This window comes from Perna viridis, chromosome 6, assembly GCF_037379345.1.
Source record: "Perna viridis isolate PV_CMFRI_1.1 ecotype Kerala chromosome 6, ASM3737934v1, whole genome shotgun sequence".
NCBI classification, from domain to species: Eukaryota; Metazoa; Mollusca; class Bivalvia; order Mytilida; family Mytilidae; genus Perna; species Perna viridis.
Window position 1 is genome coordinate 33,693,280 of NC_142450.1, and position 14,286 is coordinate 33,707,565.

Here is a 14,286-nt window from a genome sequence, read left to right on the forward strand (position 1 = left end):
TTTTCTTACAGATTATCTTATAATGAAAAGTCCTTTGGAAACATTTGTTATATTAGGTTTATTCTGTTAGGAACAGATATTACAATCAAATTTCCAGAGGATCTTATATTCTGCAATATTTCTTCTTTTTTCAGTTGGACTGCATATGCATGTTTCTTAACCATAAGATACTATTCTTTTAAAACTTTCTATGTACAAATACATCCTGGAATGATAAAACAATATTTTCTCCTTATTGATTAAAAGAATATTTTTCCTTGTCTGTATGAGGGTGGCAAATTTGTCACATTTAGAATATCCAAATAGTCTAAATACAAGCATCATACCTTTAGCAATAAATAGTACTGTATGTCTATATATATATTAGTAAGCTAGGATTGAATTCCATAACAGGGGGAATCCAGACACTTTGAAAAGGAGGAGGTGCCAGCCAGGGTCCCTCAGAAAAAGGGTGGTGCTAGGACATTATTTGCATTTCTTGTCAACTTTTTGTTGCATTAGACACATCAATTGTATTAGTAAAAATTACAAGACATTTAAAAAACTATCCTTGTCACAATAATAGATGCAATATTTCTTTAACTGTAGTCACCATTTTTTTGGCTTGTATAGTCCGTTTTAATTGTCACACCCACTTCTGTGTTATGTATAACTTGAATATTTATGCATTTATACTCCAGACAAAATGGTGAATAAAACAAACATTAACAGCAATATTTATTTGTATGTAAAAAATGTTTACATGTATATGTACTAGTCTTGGTGTATTGCTTACCACTGTTCTTCCACAGAGACATAGACCTGTAATTAAATTAATTATAGGTCTCCATCAGGCAAGTCAGTGGCCCTCTCTTTTAAGAATGCAATCGTTATTGTTTTGGTAACATGTCAGGACAAATGCAGATTTTTTTTCAGTTTGGTTGCACATGGGCTGTTGTATTTTCACCTTTATTCCATGTCACTTTTACTTCAGACACTCTAGAACCTACATCGAAACAAAAACCATTTCAAGACAAGAGGCCTGTCTGGAGAATAAAAAACAATAGGGACAAAACAGGTTTCCAAAATTTATACATATTATATTATTATATGATCAATGGTTTAATTTTGAAAACCCACCCTCTCACTCCTTGTATCAATATCGCTATAGGTTTAGGCTCGCCATGTCCTTGTATCAAAATTGGTATACAAGTTTGACTCGCCCTGCCCTGTTATCAATATTGGTATATAAGTTTGACTCGCCCTGTCCTTTTATCAATATCGGTATAAGATTAGACCTGCCCTCTCAATGTATCAATATTGGTATACAAGTTTTGATCCGCCCTGTCCTTATATCAGTATTGGTATATAAGTTTGCCAGAGCTTGCCGAGACTACCAGACTTCTTGTATCGCGCCCTGTCATTTAATCCCTTACATAGGATTAGCAGTACCTTCCCAGACATTCAACTCAATGTGAGAGAAAAAAGCTTAAAACTTGGTCATGTGTTATTATTTGTCAAGAGGGATTTCGATGTAACAACGCCTGTCTCAGTCGGTTCTTCAGGCTATAAATCGTTAATGTAGTGGGCATTATCTATAAATTGACTGCCACTTGGAAGTGGTGTGAACTGCCTTCAACATACATATAGTGTCCTTACCTACGACTTGTATATTATTGATATCAAAATGTAACATTTCCTCTATATATGCAACTTATTGTGTGATTATGCACTATCTATATAATAATACTGCTCTAAGGAAATAATTAGGGTCATCTTTTCCATTTAGAACTTCATGCATATGTTTGTTAATTGGGATTCATGTGAAATTTTACCGTTTTTTTTGTACTTTAATTTGTTGTAATTTAAATGACCAATTCACGCATTGAGCCGAACTGTATTTGTTTTAATTGGATGACTGTCGCCTATTCAAATACGGCTTATTGCTTTAATACTTAACCAATTATCATGAGTTTGTGGAAAAAATTTCAGAATGATAGTGGTTTATTGCGATTGCGCCTCGCCTTTTATTACCGAATATAATAGATTCATTGCGTAAAAGTTCTTTCCTTTACAAATTAGCCAGATTAACAGGCTTTCCGAATTATTTATTTCTTTTCTGCAGTAAAACAAGGTGAGATTACGGTATCTTTGATTACTATTGGCTGCTGAACATGTGGAATTCTGAGATTTGTACGGTTATCATGTGACCGTGGGAGAAAAACAAGTGAAAGCTACCAGCAACAGTCGCTAACCTATAAGTTTATCAAGTAATCAGTGAGTTCGCTGTGTTACTATTCAGCATTATGACTAAACAAAAGTTCTAAATGGGATGTAAATTGCTTCAATTTTTTTTTCTAAAATGGATTTTAATTGTTTCCTGCATATGTGATGAAATAGTAACAAAATGTAACCAGAATTGTCAAAGAGAGGTAAGAACGTTTCCTTTTTCTTTTCTTTGAAATTTTCCCACGTTTCAGTAGTGACTTCGCGTATCAAATATCATCCCTTATCGCAATATGTTTCCCGCTAAAATTCCTTTGTGGAGTATTACATAATTGCAGTAAAAGAAAAGGTGGAAGAAAACGAGGCGCACACACCAGATATAAGTTTACTCTACAAAACAGTGATTATTTTTCTTCTGTAGAATGTTTCCTGCATGGAAAAAAAGACTATGACTTGTATAAATCGACAATCGGCGCGTTTGTCATATAAACAGTAAACGATACCAGATTTACAAGCAGGGGCCTTAGCCTGGGCCCCGAATTTTTCCTAAAAAATGTGAAAAATGTGCATTATAATCAATAGAAGTCAATGCTAAATAACGAATACTGAATATTAAACCAAACTGTATATTGATTCATGCATATTTTTTTTAAGAAGTATAACATAGGAATATGAATTTCACTAAGTTTTAGGCAAATAAGGGTACTATATTCGAAATGTTAATATTTGAATAAAGTATTTCGGCATTCAAAAATTCAAAATGTCGTAAATTAGCTAAATTTTGTGGTTTGTATAAACAAAGGAGTACAGAGAGTGTCACTTAGCGATGGATATGTCATCGCTCTTTAAATGTGTGTGATGTGTGTAATTTGATTTGCCATAATAGATTTGTGGTTTAGGTTTCTCTCGCAAAACATGTGTGTCTCATACATTCAAGTTTTTTCGTGTGTGATTTCACGTACGAGTGGAAGACGTTGGTTTCTTTAGAGATCCATTTTGTGACCTTGATCTGTGGTTAAATTTATCAAGGAATTTCCGCGTGAAATGGACACATGCTTCTTCAATTCCGAAACCGTGCAATTATTTTAACTGCATTAGTTTTTAATCCATTTAATTCATTTATCCCCTAGAGTAAGTTTTTAAACTGTAATCTGGAGGTAGAATAAATACATTTGTTATACAATAGTACAGCCACAGAAATCGTCAGTTTCCTGTTGACCCGACAAATTAGAAGAACAATTGGTGGGAACTGGGGTTGGGAATACCTCGACGAGAAAATAAATTTGTTTTTAACACTATTGAATTCTGTCAGTGATTTACGCAAATGCATGTACACTTACTATTATTCTAGAAGAAGAAGAAGAAGAACTGTTTATTCTCCAATTAAGGGCCCATAAAGGGCATGATTACAATACATTTTTTTACATACAACAGTTTTGATTGAACATATATAATAACACATAATATCAACAGTTAATTTACAAACTAAATAATTGTCACATTTTTTTTATCTTTTACTTGCATTATGAGTAATACATCATAGTAATCAGCACATAGTGTTTAGTTATCATACTGGTACACCTCAGTTTCATTTACAAAATTGGATTATGATAATGGAGATTATAATTATGATCATCTAATTATTATATGAATAAAGAATGTAAATGTATATTCACGTAAGGGCATATTTATTTGCAATAGTGATAATAATGCATTAAAAAAAGAAAGAAAGAAAAGAAAAAAAAATAAGAACAGTGGACATAATACTCACTAGAAGCCTCCTTGTGCCCAGTGCAGAGAAGCAAGTCTTTTGAGTTGCTTCAAGACAAAGGACACCAAGGGACGGTGCTCTAGGCTTCAAGTATGAAAATTAAGGATCAAATTTGCATATACTGGGCTTTTAATTACCCAAAATTCTTACATTACATATTACAATATAAGCAGGAAAAGATATGGGAAGATATTAATGATAGATAAATAATAATAATAATAATAAATAACATATACAAAAAGAAAAATGAAAAATTATAATTTAAACACCACTTGATATAACAAGATCACTTAAACCAGATAAAATAATAGAGTTTTCACAATTTAAGATCCATATCAATTTGTTTTCATCACTGAGGTTAATAAAATGTGGACATGTAGATATTATTAACTCATATAGTATATCTCTCTCTTTTTTATTTGATGAGCATAAAAAAAATGTACTTCATCGTCAACTTCTCCTGAGGCGCACCTGCCACATAATCTATTTTGTCTAGGAATACCATGATAACGCCCTGTTTCTATCTCGAGTCTATGAGATGAGATGCGCAGCTTTGTAATTTTTCTCCTTTGCTCAAAATTTACTTGAGATAAGTATTTTTCTAGCCCAAAATTGTTTTTAATTTTAGCATATACATTAAGTTTGCCTTCACTGTTCTTTCTCAAATTTCTTACCCATGTCTCTCTATAGTGCTGAGAAAGGATCAGTTTAGAGATTCGTTCAAATGAGAATTGAGTCATGTCTGCTAGACTATCTTTTATATCCTGAACAATGTTCATAATGTATTTTATTGATCCATACCATGAGGGTTTATTTTGTCTAAACAAATTTTTAGATTCTGCATAGGCCTGTTGAAGCAATGGAAAGTCCGACTGTAAATTTTCTAGTCTATACCAATATATTATCATCGATTTGATAATATCAAAGTGAAGTGGAAAGCGACCTAGTTCTGACAATACTGCTAAATTTGTTGACCTTTTATGAACACCCAAAGTGAATTTTGAAAATTTTACATGAAGTTTTTCACATATAAGTCTTTGGTATATATCATCGAGTGGTAAAACTTCCTTCTTAAGTCTAGTTTTGTATGGGTTGAAATATCCCCATATCTCAGCACCATATAGAAGAATTGGTTTGATGGTATGATCAAAAACTTTAATAGAAGCTTTTATTGAAGGATTTAAAGATAAAAAATCATTTCTAAGCTTGTGATATGCTTTCAATCCCTTTTGATGTAACTCATTCTGAGCAAAGGAGAAAGTGCCTGAGCAACTAAATGTAATGCCAAGGTACTTATACTTGGACACACACTCTATTTGTGAATTATTAAATAAAAAATTATGTTTGATGAGTCTGCCTACTTTGTTGAAAGTAAAAATCTTTGTCTTTGAGGTATTAATATTTAAGCACCAATCTTTACAGTATAAGTGTAGCATATCTAATTTAGCCTGTAAGCCTGTTACTGAAGATGACAATAATACTATATCATCTGCATACATTAAACAGTGGAGTGGGCTTGAGTTCATATGTACTGGGTCAGGTGTATTTTTCAAGTAAGCCAGCAAGTCGTTTATAAATATTTTGAATAAATTTGGGCTCAAGTTGTCCCCTTGTTTTACCCCCAATTTTACTTAAACAAATCAGTTAACTGGTTAACTAGATTCTCATGCTTTTCATTCAGTGATCCCGTTTTTCTTGTGTAATTTTACAGAAGAAAAATCGAAAGACAACAAATAACTAGTACAAATTAACGCAGCCCTGAAAAAAAATCACTTATAAACTTATTTTAACTCCTGCAGCTTCTAAATTAAAATCTCAGTCGACGAAAAATTCCAAGCCCCCTCTCGAGCCCCCACCCCTTCCCCAACCTGGGCATCTTGTATTGTCTTGTATAGGAAATCCACCCTATGATAAGGGTCACCGCGTGGTTGGGAGTATAAACACGTAGTTTTATGTTATGAATAAAAGGTAAAAAACAGTTAATGTGAATAATGTTTAGGGGCTTTTTTACGGTGGGTATTAAAACTCATAAAAGAATAATTAAGAAGAGATAAAAAGTAATAAAAGTGAACTTTAGAAGTTTCATAATGCTAATTTTTTTTAGAATATTTGCGTTAAAGATCTGAAATTGATATATTGTAAAGTTAAACTGTATGCTGTATAGTTTCCCTAATACGGTACATGACTGGGATAACTTGAATGCTCATTTTGCTATGATATTCCTATTTGATAATTAATATAAAGTAAGGTTAAAAGCGTAAAGAAAATCCAATGTAACCGCTTTTGGTTTGGACAATGTTTCGCTCCCTTACCCTTTTCTTTCTCCATGGCAAATGATCAGTAGACTAATTTCACTTTCCCGATCTTTTTTTTTTGGGGGGGTGATTTTCTTACAGCACCCCGATAAAACATTGCCCAAATTGATTGGACATCATCCTTTTGCGCTAATTGGATGAAAAATCGTAGTTAAATTGCGCCAAAAAAAATTCCATGTAGTCCTTTTCCGCCAAAGACAAATAAGGATGTTGAATATCAACAAAGTTAAAAATCTAAAGTAAAACGATCATAATATAAAGATAATGAGTTGGAATAATTTAAAGATCAGAAACATAAAAAAAATACATGTATTTATTTAAAAATGTATCCCGAGTAAAAACCAAATGTAAATTATTTTTAGTATAATAATTAGTGATTTATTTTTTATTTTAATTTTAATATTCTTTGAAAAAGATTTAAAATTTGTTATCCGAACCTGACCAGACAGATCTGAATTAGTCCGATATACCAATGTACATGTATTTATTAATATTATTAATAAAAAGAATCTCCTGGGTAAATTGTTGATATCTGTGTACCTCCTATGTTTCTGTTCATATGATAATTGTTGTATAATTGTACATTTTATTTTGTTTTGTCATATTTCTCTGTACCTATGTTAAGGTTAATGAGAATAAAGATATATATATGTATGATTGAAAAGTATTCATCAAAGGTAAGTACAATACATAAAAAAATATTGTATATATATATATAATTATACTTAATGTAGCACTAGAACAATATCAAATGTAAATTTACCTGTATTCTGGTGCAAAAGGGTCAATTATTGGCACAATTTAACTATGAAGTGGAAAAGTAAACTGGAGTAAAAATAGTACTGGTGCAAAAGGCGTCCTTTTTAGCCCAAAAGGAAAATGCCCAAATAATGAGCAAGTTTCTCTTTTCACTGATTAATATAATCCTTTTAGCAGCCTATTATTATAATTTTGAGGCTGTTACATATGTACAATCTATACAGAAATGCATTGGAATTCTTTAATCAATAAGATTAGGGATGCATCCAGCATGGTTGGATAACTATGGAAAAATTGTTTTGTTTATAATTGTCCCAAACTATGCTATGTTTTGCCAAGCACCTTTATTTTTCCACAATATCTTATTTTAAGAAATTCAGATTCTTGTGAATAGACAAATTCTTGGTATCAAGTGTTTGGATCCCAGAATCAAGAACAGTTCAGGAAAATATCTAGTATTTCAGGTTGGGGAGGTGTATTAATGAAGTTAAAAGCAGTGTGAAGTGAGATGGGAGCATTTTGTTGGGTAAAATTGGTGAAAAATAATGATTTCATGCAAAACAATTTTCTTTATGTTTTTTTTTTTTTTTTTTTTTTTTGGGGGGGGGGCATATGCTGTTTTCTCCCTATTAATCACATCCCTGCAGTATATGTTGTCTTGTTTGTCCATAAATCCATAAATAATAGAATTGTGTACTTATAGTTTATTTCATCCACTTGTCTGTTATAGCTATTATTACATAAAACCAAAAATCTTGAGGCGAGGATTTGAACTATTCTTCCTTGGGTCGTCTTTTGTTTGTTTTTTAATTGGTCTGATTATTTCAAAGGAAAGAAGAAAGCTTTACATAAAACATTTAATAGAAATAACTTAAACAAACCAAGCTATAGATAAATAATGATGTTTTTGTTTTGCTATCCATTTATGTATGGGTCATACAATGAGCGTAGATCATTGTGGCTTCATGAAGTCACATCATCATGAAACTTGGCACACTGTAGATGACTACATGTGTAGATTATGTGTTTATTTGAATTGTCAGTCTTCACATACTGTTAAACTGTTATTTATAGTCCTGACCTAAAAGGAAGCCAGTTTCTATGCAGCACAAGTTTTGTGCTCTTTCTTTAAATCATTTAAAACTGATTTTCTTCGAAACATAGTTTCTCTGAAAGTATTTACTATATTGTATTAAGTTACATACAGGTGCATTTATAGCATTTCACCATATCCATTCCTTTTTCTATTCTAATCAGGGGCCCTACATGGAGAAAAAAATTGTACAAGTGATTGAAAATGACTTAAATATTTAAATGAAAAAGGAATCTAGCTTTTTCTGCTCTTAAAGTTAAATACAATGGCTGATCCATTAGGGGAACCTCTCCCTTTTGATGGAATATTTTTATTACTTTTATGCAAATTTTTTGCTGAAATGATCAAAATGATCAAATAATAGCATGACCTATCTTTTGACCTGTCCCTGATATTGTTCAATGGAACACATAATTATTGTTTCATAATTTATATTTTTTAGGTTAGATTCTCAGAAAAAGATGATCTGTTCTGTAGCAAGGAGTGTAAAAGTCTACAGGTGAGATATTTATCTGTTGTCTGGTTTTAAAGTGTCAGATCAAATACATGCAGCCATGTATCACATAAAGTCATGCTCATTATGGAGGGGTTACACCAGGTGTGCAGCAGAAAACATTGTAGATTATGTATCTGCACTATTAAATCATGACTACTATTATGTTGAAAAAAGAACATAGACTTTATCATCTTGTAAATTTAGAGGTCAAAATCTCAAATTTTGGAATTCTGCTTCAGTTTTACAAAATGAGCATAATTTTACTGGATAAACCAAAATGATCAGGAAGTAGGCTTTTTAGTTTTGTGCTTATTTCATGGAATGCTGGTTGTTTTTAAATGTTTAAATAGTTTTTATCTGCTTTATGCATTTGTGTACTGAAAATATCAAAGCAATTTCAAAAAGACACATCCCACAATTTCACTTTTGTCACTGGATTCAATATTCATGTATTGCAATGTGTGACTTGAGTACTCATGTACCTGTGTTATTCAGGCAACCTGAGTATTTATCGACCTGTGTTATTCAGGCAACACAGGTATTCATGTACCTGTTTAATGCAAGAACTTCTATCAGTTCAAGAATTGACTGACTGGACTTGACTTTTTATGAGCAGCTTGGTTGGTGTTTCTATAAAATCAGAGATCACTTACCCTACCAGTGCACCTGGACCATGCTCCCAGGTTTTAGTGGAGTCTGGGTTGCTCATTTGCTTTTGTTGCTTTATATTTTGGTTATTTTATGTTCTTTGTTGTGTATGTCTGTTTTCCATATCTGGTCTTTGTCCCTGGATTACATTCTTTTGATTTCCGCTAGAATCTCAATTCCCTTGATTACTCTTTTGAACTTTCTTTTTTTGAAACTGTATATTTCAGCATGCAACCTTTCTTATCCAAACTAAGGTCCTTGTCCCTCACCTGTTACACTAGTCTTGCTTTTATTCATGGTCAATTAAACCTCCATTGTATTTCCTTTCCAGAGTGTGACATTAAACACAAAATGAATTTTGAAAGTGTTAGAATGTAAAATGTCAGATAGATATATTTCTTTCTGCATTAAATTTTTAATCTGATGTGGCATGCATTATATGATACAGTTTACTCTTTCTTGTATTCAAATGGGTTTGTTGACACTAAATATTAAACATCACTTCTATCATGTCAATGACTCCAGAATGGAAAAGTTTTTTTTTTTTGTCAAGAAATAGAAATATTCTTAAATATCAAATTGAAACAGATTTGTTTTTGAGTGAATAAAGAAAAGATTTGGTTTTAGAATGTCTAATTAAACTTTCAAGGAGATTTGAATAGAATTAATTACATGTTCTAATATTGACCCATTGGAACTAATTACAGGATTGTGATCCATAAGGGTTTTAAATTGAGTAATGTTAATATTTTTCTTGCAATATCCTAGTTATATCTTTGCTTGAATATTTATAAATAGCAGAATTTTTAAAAGGATTGTTCAATTCATAGTCTTGTTTTATATAACTTTGGGATTGAAAAATTGAAAAAATAATGATCACAACAGCATAGGAATATGAGCATTAAGTTTCTTTTAAGCCTTTGATTCTGTAAAATAGTTTAATTTGGTTTTACATTACTAAATGTAAATATATAATAATATTTAATGTCAAGGACAATATAATGTTTAGAAAAGTCAAATTTGCACTTTCTATAGCAACTGAAACTTTAAAAAATTCAGCAACTAGAAATTCCATTTTTCAGTAATACTTATTTCTGTCATCCTTAACTAACTTACTGTGCCACCATGTTTTGTAGACCTCTCTAAAACTTGCTTAACTCTTCCCTGTCTCTGCCTAATGGAAAAACTGTCATTTTTAATGAAAAAAAACAATTGTTGCACTTTTATTAAATGTAAAAACTTGTGGTTCTTTTTATTAAAGGTGAAAACTTACTACACTCTTTGATTGGTGAAAAAATCACCATCAATTTTGATATTTTTATGGACATAATGTTAACCTTGATATCCCTACTCCTTTTCAATGCACCAATGCTGTCTAAGGGGATGGTAATGGAATATTCTTCATTGTATTTTCTTTCGAAAATGAGAAATTAACCCCAAAACAAATAAAAAGGATTTGAACATCCATATTTTAACTCTTCTAGAAAGAGAAGAGTTTTAATTGTATTTGGAACAATAATGTAATTCCAGAATTAAATTTTCTGAAATATTTGAGGGTTCTTTAAATGCATTACCTCACCAAGTCGGCTAATCACAAGTCCTATCTGTCAGAGTATTATATTTTTGGATATAGGAATTACCATTGTAATGATTTCTACAATGCACTTATACACTCATTTCTTCACTGAGTGAAATTTAAAGATTAGTTTTGAAATAGGTAATTAACCGAAAAAGAAAATTTCAGAAATATCAAATGACAAAAGGGCACAATAAATGGCACAAGTTGGAAATTATTGTAGTGTGTCCTTTGTAATAGTGTATTTTGGGAAAATTGTATTAACCCAGAAACAACCTTACAGAATGATTATGTATTCAAAGAATGATTATGTATTCAAAGAATGATTATGTAGAGCCTGATTTGTTTTGTTTCCTTTGTAAGTTTAAGATGGTATATTTTCAAATGATAGCAAATTATCGTAATTGGTGAATTTTGCTAATTTGAGGCTTCATTGGAAATAACTAGTTCTAGATTCAATAATATAAAAAAATGGTGTTTTATTGGTGTATGGAAATTTCAAGGTTGAAAGTGTAAAAAAATGATGAATAAAATTCCATTTGTTGTAGCTCCCAATCTTTAAAATCCATTTACAACAACAATTGATAATAATTCTTGATTCCTTGTTGTTGTCCTTCTATAAAATAAAATTATTTCCACTAATGAGAAATCCCAGTAAAATAGCCTCTGGTGTGAATATAGCCTGTAATATTAGATATATGATGAAAATAGGAAAATTGAAAATGAAGTTGCATCAATGATGTAAAAGAAAAACTGACATGACTATGAGTCAACTTGTCAATGGCAAAAAACATTGAAAATCAAAATTAATAGATGGTAGACAAACTGGTATGTACTTCTGTTGCTGAGAAATGAGAATAAGTTACAGAACTACTGGATTTTAGAAATGATCTGCTTTCATTTTCGTTCCTCTACAAATGTATATTAATATAGTCATAAAATATGCATGTTTATCTGTAAATTAATGTTTCTATCACTGGTTTCTACATAGGTTAAGCAGAATGATGTATGTACATATACTATTTAAAATCTTGATAATTGTTTCCACAGTCCAACACAGCGATTGGGATTATAAATTTGGAAATGGGCCATTTTGAATGATCTTCTGAATTTCAATGGGTTATTCTTTAATATTTTTTGTGAAAAATTCTAATTTAAGTGGGACATTTTCAGGAATGTAATAAAAGACACATGTTCCCCTCTAATACCAGTCAATGCAAACAAGTTGTATTATGATAAAAAAATGTATCCTCCTCCAAGTGAGGAAGTAGTGGCAGAAATGGTAATTTTGAAGAGTAATTACATAATGATTTGCCAAAAAAAACCAAAACTAGTATATATGGAAAGCCCACTGCACACCATAATTTTCACTAAAATCATTTTTATAGTAGTAAATAGAACCTCATTATAATAATCTACAGGGGAGGAAAAAAATAGAACCTCATTTTAATAACCTACAGGGAGGATAGTAAATAGAACCTCATTGTAATGATCTACATGGAGGAACAAAAATAGAACCTCATTGTAATAATCTACAGGGAGGACAAAAATAAAACCACATTGTAGTAATCTACAGGGATGAAAAAACATAGAACCACATTGTAATAATCTACAGGGAAGAAAAAAAAATAGAACCTCATTGTAATAATCTATAGGGAGGACAAAAATAAAACCACATAGTAGTAATCTACAGGGAGGAAAAAATAGAACCTCATTGTAATAATCTACAAGGAGGATAGTAAATAGAACCTCATTGTAATAATCTACAGGGAGGAAAAAAAGAAGCTCATTGTAATAATCTAAAGGGAGGAAAAAAATAGAACCTCATTGTAATAATCTAAAAGGAAGAAAAAAAATAGAACCTCATTGTAATAATCTACAGGGAAGAAAAAAAATAGAGCCTCATTGTAATAATCTAAAGGGAGGAAAACGTAACTGTACTCTATTTATATGAAAACTAATGGCACCATCTATAGGCAATGTGGGACATAACTGTCATTATTAAATGACAGTTTTCAGGAATGTAACCTGTCCTTGGATCGTCTTTTTTTTTATTCCTGGAATATTAATTACAATTACATCATGGCCATAAAGAACCTGACACGATGTTCATATTTGGTATTGAGTTTTGGTTTAAATCATAATTTTGCACCTAATTTTTCCTAAAATGACATTAAGTATCAAATAGCTTGCTGTATTTCAGTATCTCTACCCTAGTTTAACTAATTAATATAATAGAACCTTCAGCCAAATTACTGTATAAAATTTTTCTGACATGACCAAAATCACTAGCTGTATTGTAAAATTGAATTGAAACTTTATCACAATTATGTAAACTTTGCCCGGATTCATGTTAAGGAAATTAAATTGGAATTGTTTTCAAAATGCAATTAGGTGAATGGTTGGAGTAACATTTGCTGACATTTACCAGTAGCGATGATCTGTTCTGAATGATTTCAAGACTTTAAAATGCTTCACTGATTTCTCTTAACCTTGAAAATTCAGGAGCGTGTGTTTTAAGTTAGATAACTTGGAGTAAATCTTGATAGGGTATAATTAGTGAAAGGAATTTAAGGTGCAGGTTATCAGTCTGCCACTTAAATTAATTCTGAAGTCTGTCTTGAAAAAGGGGGGTCTGAAGGTTCCTTTTTTATTCATTTGTATGCTAATTTTATAGTGAACCTTCCCCTTTTGTTTCAGCATGCATTCGTCATTACTGAATTTTATACACCATATTTAATTTTAGGCATATTAGTGGTTAATAAAAATTTCATAACATTGGCTTTTAAATTTATGATCCTATGTTGAAACCCATAATTCAACAGGTCTATCTTAATGATGCTTTGATATTAGAGAGGATTTAAAAAAAAAGATGAAAGTAATTAATAAAATGCTTCAATCTCATAGGTATTCTGTCATCATAAGTTGGTAACATATTTATTGTTGATGATATTCTAAACCTTCATCTTTATCAACCAGTGTAAGCTTAAATATAATATATATAACTTGTAATTAACAAAGAAGAGTGGCATTATTCTGTATTTGTCTGTCTGTCTGTCCCTCCCAGCATATGATGTCCTCCAGTAGTTTAATAAGAAACTCCTACCCCTCAAACCAAGTTTTTGTGACACTTTTGCACTTATTTGGCTAGATTTGAAGAAAGATTTAAAAAAAATGTCATTTTGAGTGTTAGAAGAGACATAGGTACAAACACTTAGTGTTTTAGTCATAACTGTCCAACTTTATCTACCTAAAATTAAGGTTGTTCCCTCTGCTTTATATGAAATGTTAAAAAATAAAGTTACTCATTATGTCAAATGTTATGTGAATTTTGATTGTATTCCATTCCATTCCATTCCAAGACTTTTTTTTAGATCATACCCTCTTGACTATTTATACAAATCATTCCTATGACAAAGACAC

The 14,286-nt window shown here is 31.1% G+C and overlaps 2 protein-coding genes across 8 annotated transcripts in view; one reads left to right on the forward strand and one right to left on the reverse strand.

Annotated features, from left to right (window-relative positions):
* Positions 1 to 2,054: 2,054 nt before the first annotated feature.
* Positions 2,055 to 14,286, forward strand: part of LOC148614645 (proto-oncogene tyrosine-protein kinase ROS-like) — a 127,893-nt gene continuing 115,661 nt past the window's right edge. For 6 of the 7 annotated variants that reach the window (XM_088588893.1, XM_088588890.1, XM_088588891.1 and 3 more), the window contains exons 1-2: positions 2,190 to 2,411; positions 8,586 to 8,642. In XM_088588893.1, coding sequence (XP_088445019.1) covers positions 2,307 to 2,411; positions 8,586 to 8,642 — 162 coding nt within the window. In that variant the 5' untranslated portion in view covers positions 2,190 to 2,306. Of the gene's footprint in view, positions 2,412 to 8,585; positions 8,643 to 14,286 lie in introns of all 7 variants that reach the window. The other variant, XM_088588892.1, reaches the window with a different exon arrangement.
* Positions 4,363 to 6,304, reverse strand: LOC148614646 (uncharacterized). The gene is made up of 2 exons (XM_088586252.1): positions 6,289 to 6,304; positions 4,363 to 5,606 (listed from the first exon to the last, which is right to left on the reverse strand). Exons 1-2 carry the CDS (start codon positions 6,302 to 6,304, stop codon positions 4,363 to 4,365), a joined length of 1,260 nt encoding a protein of 419 aa, XP_088442378.1.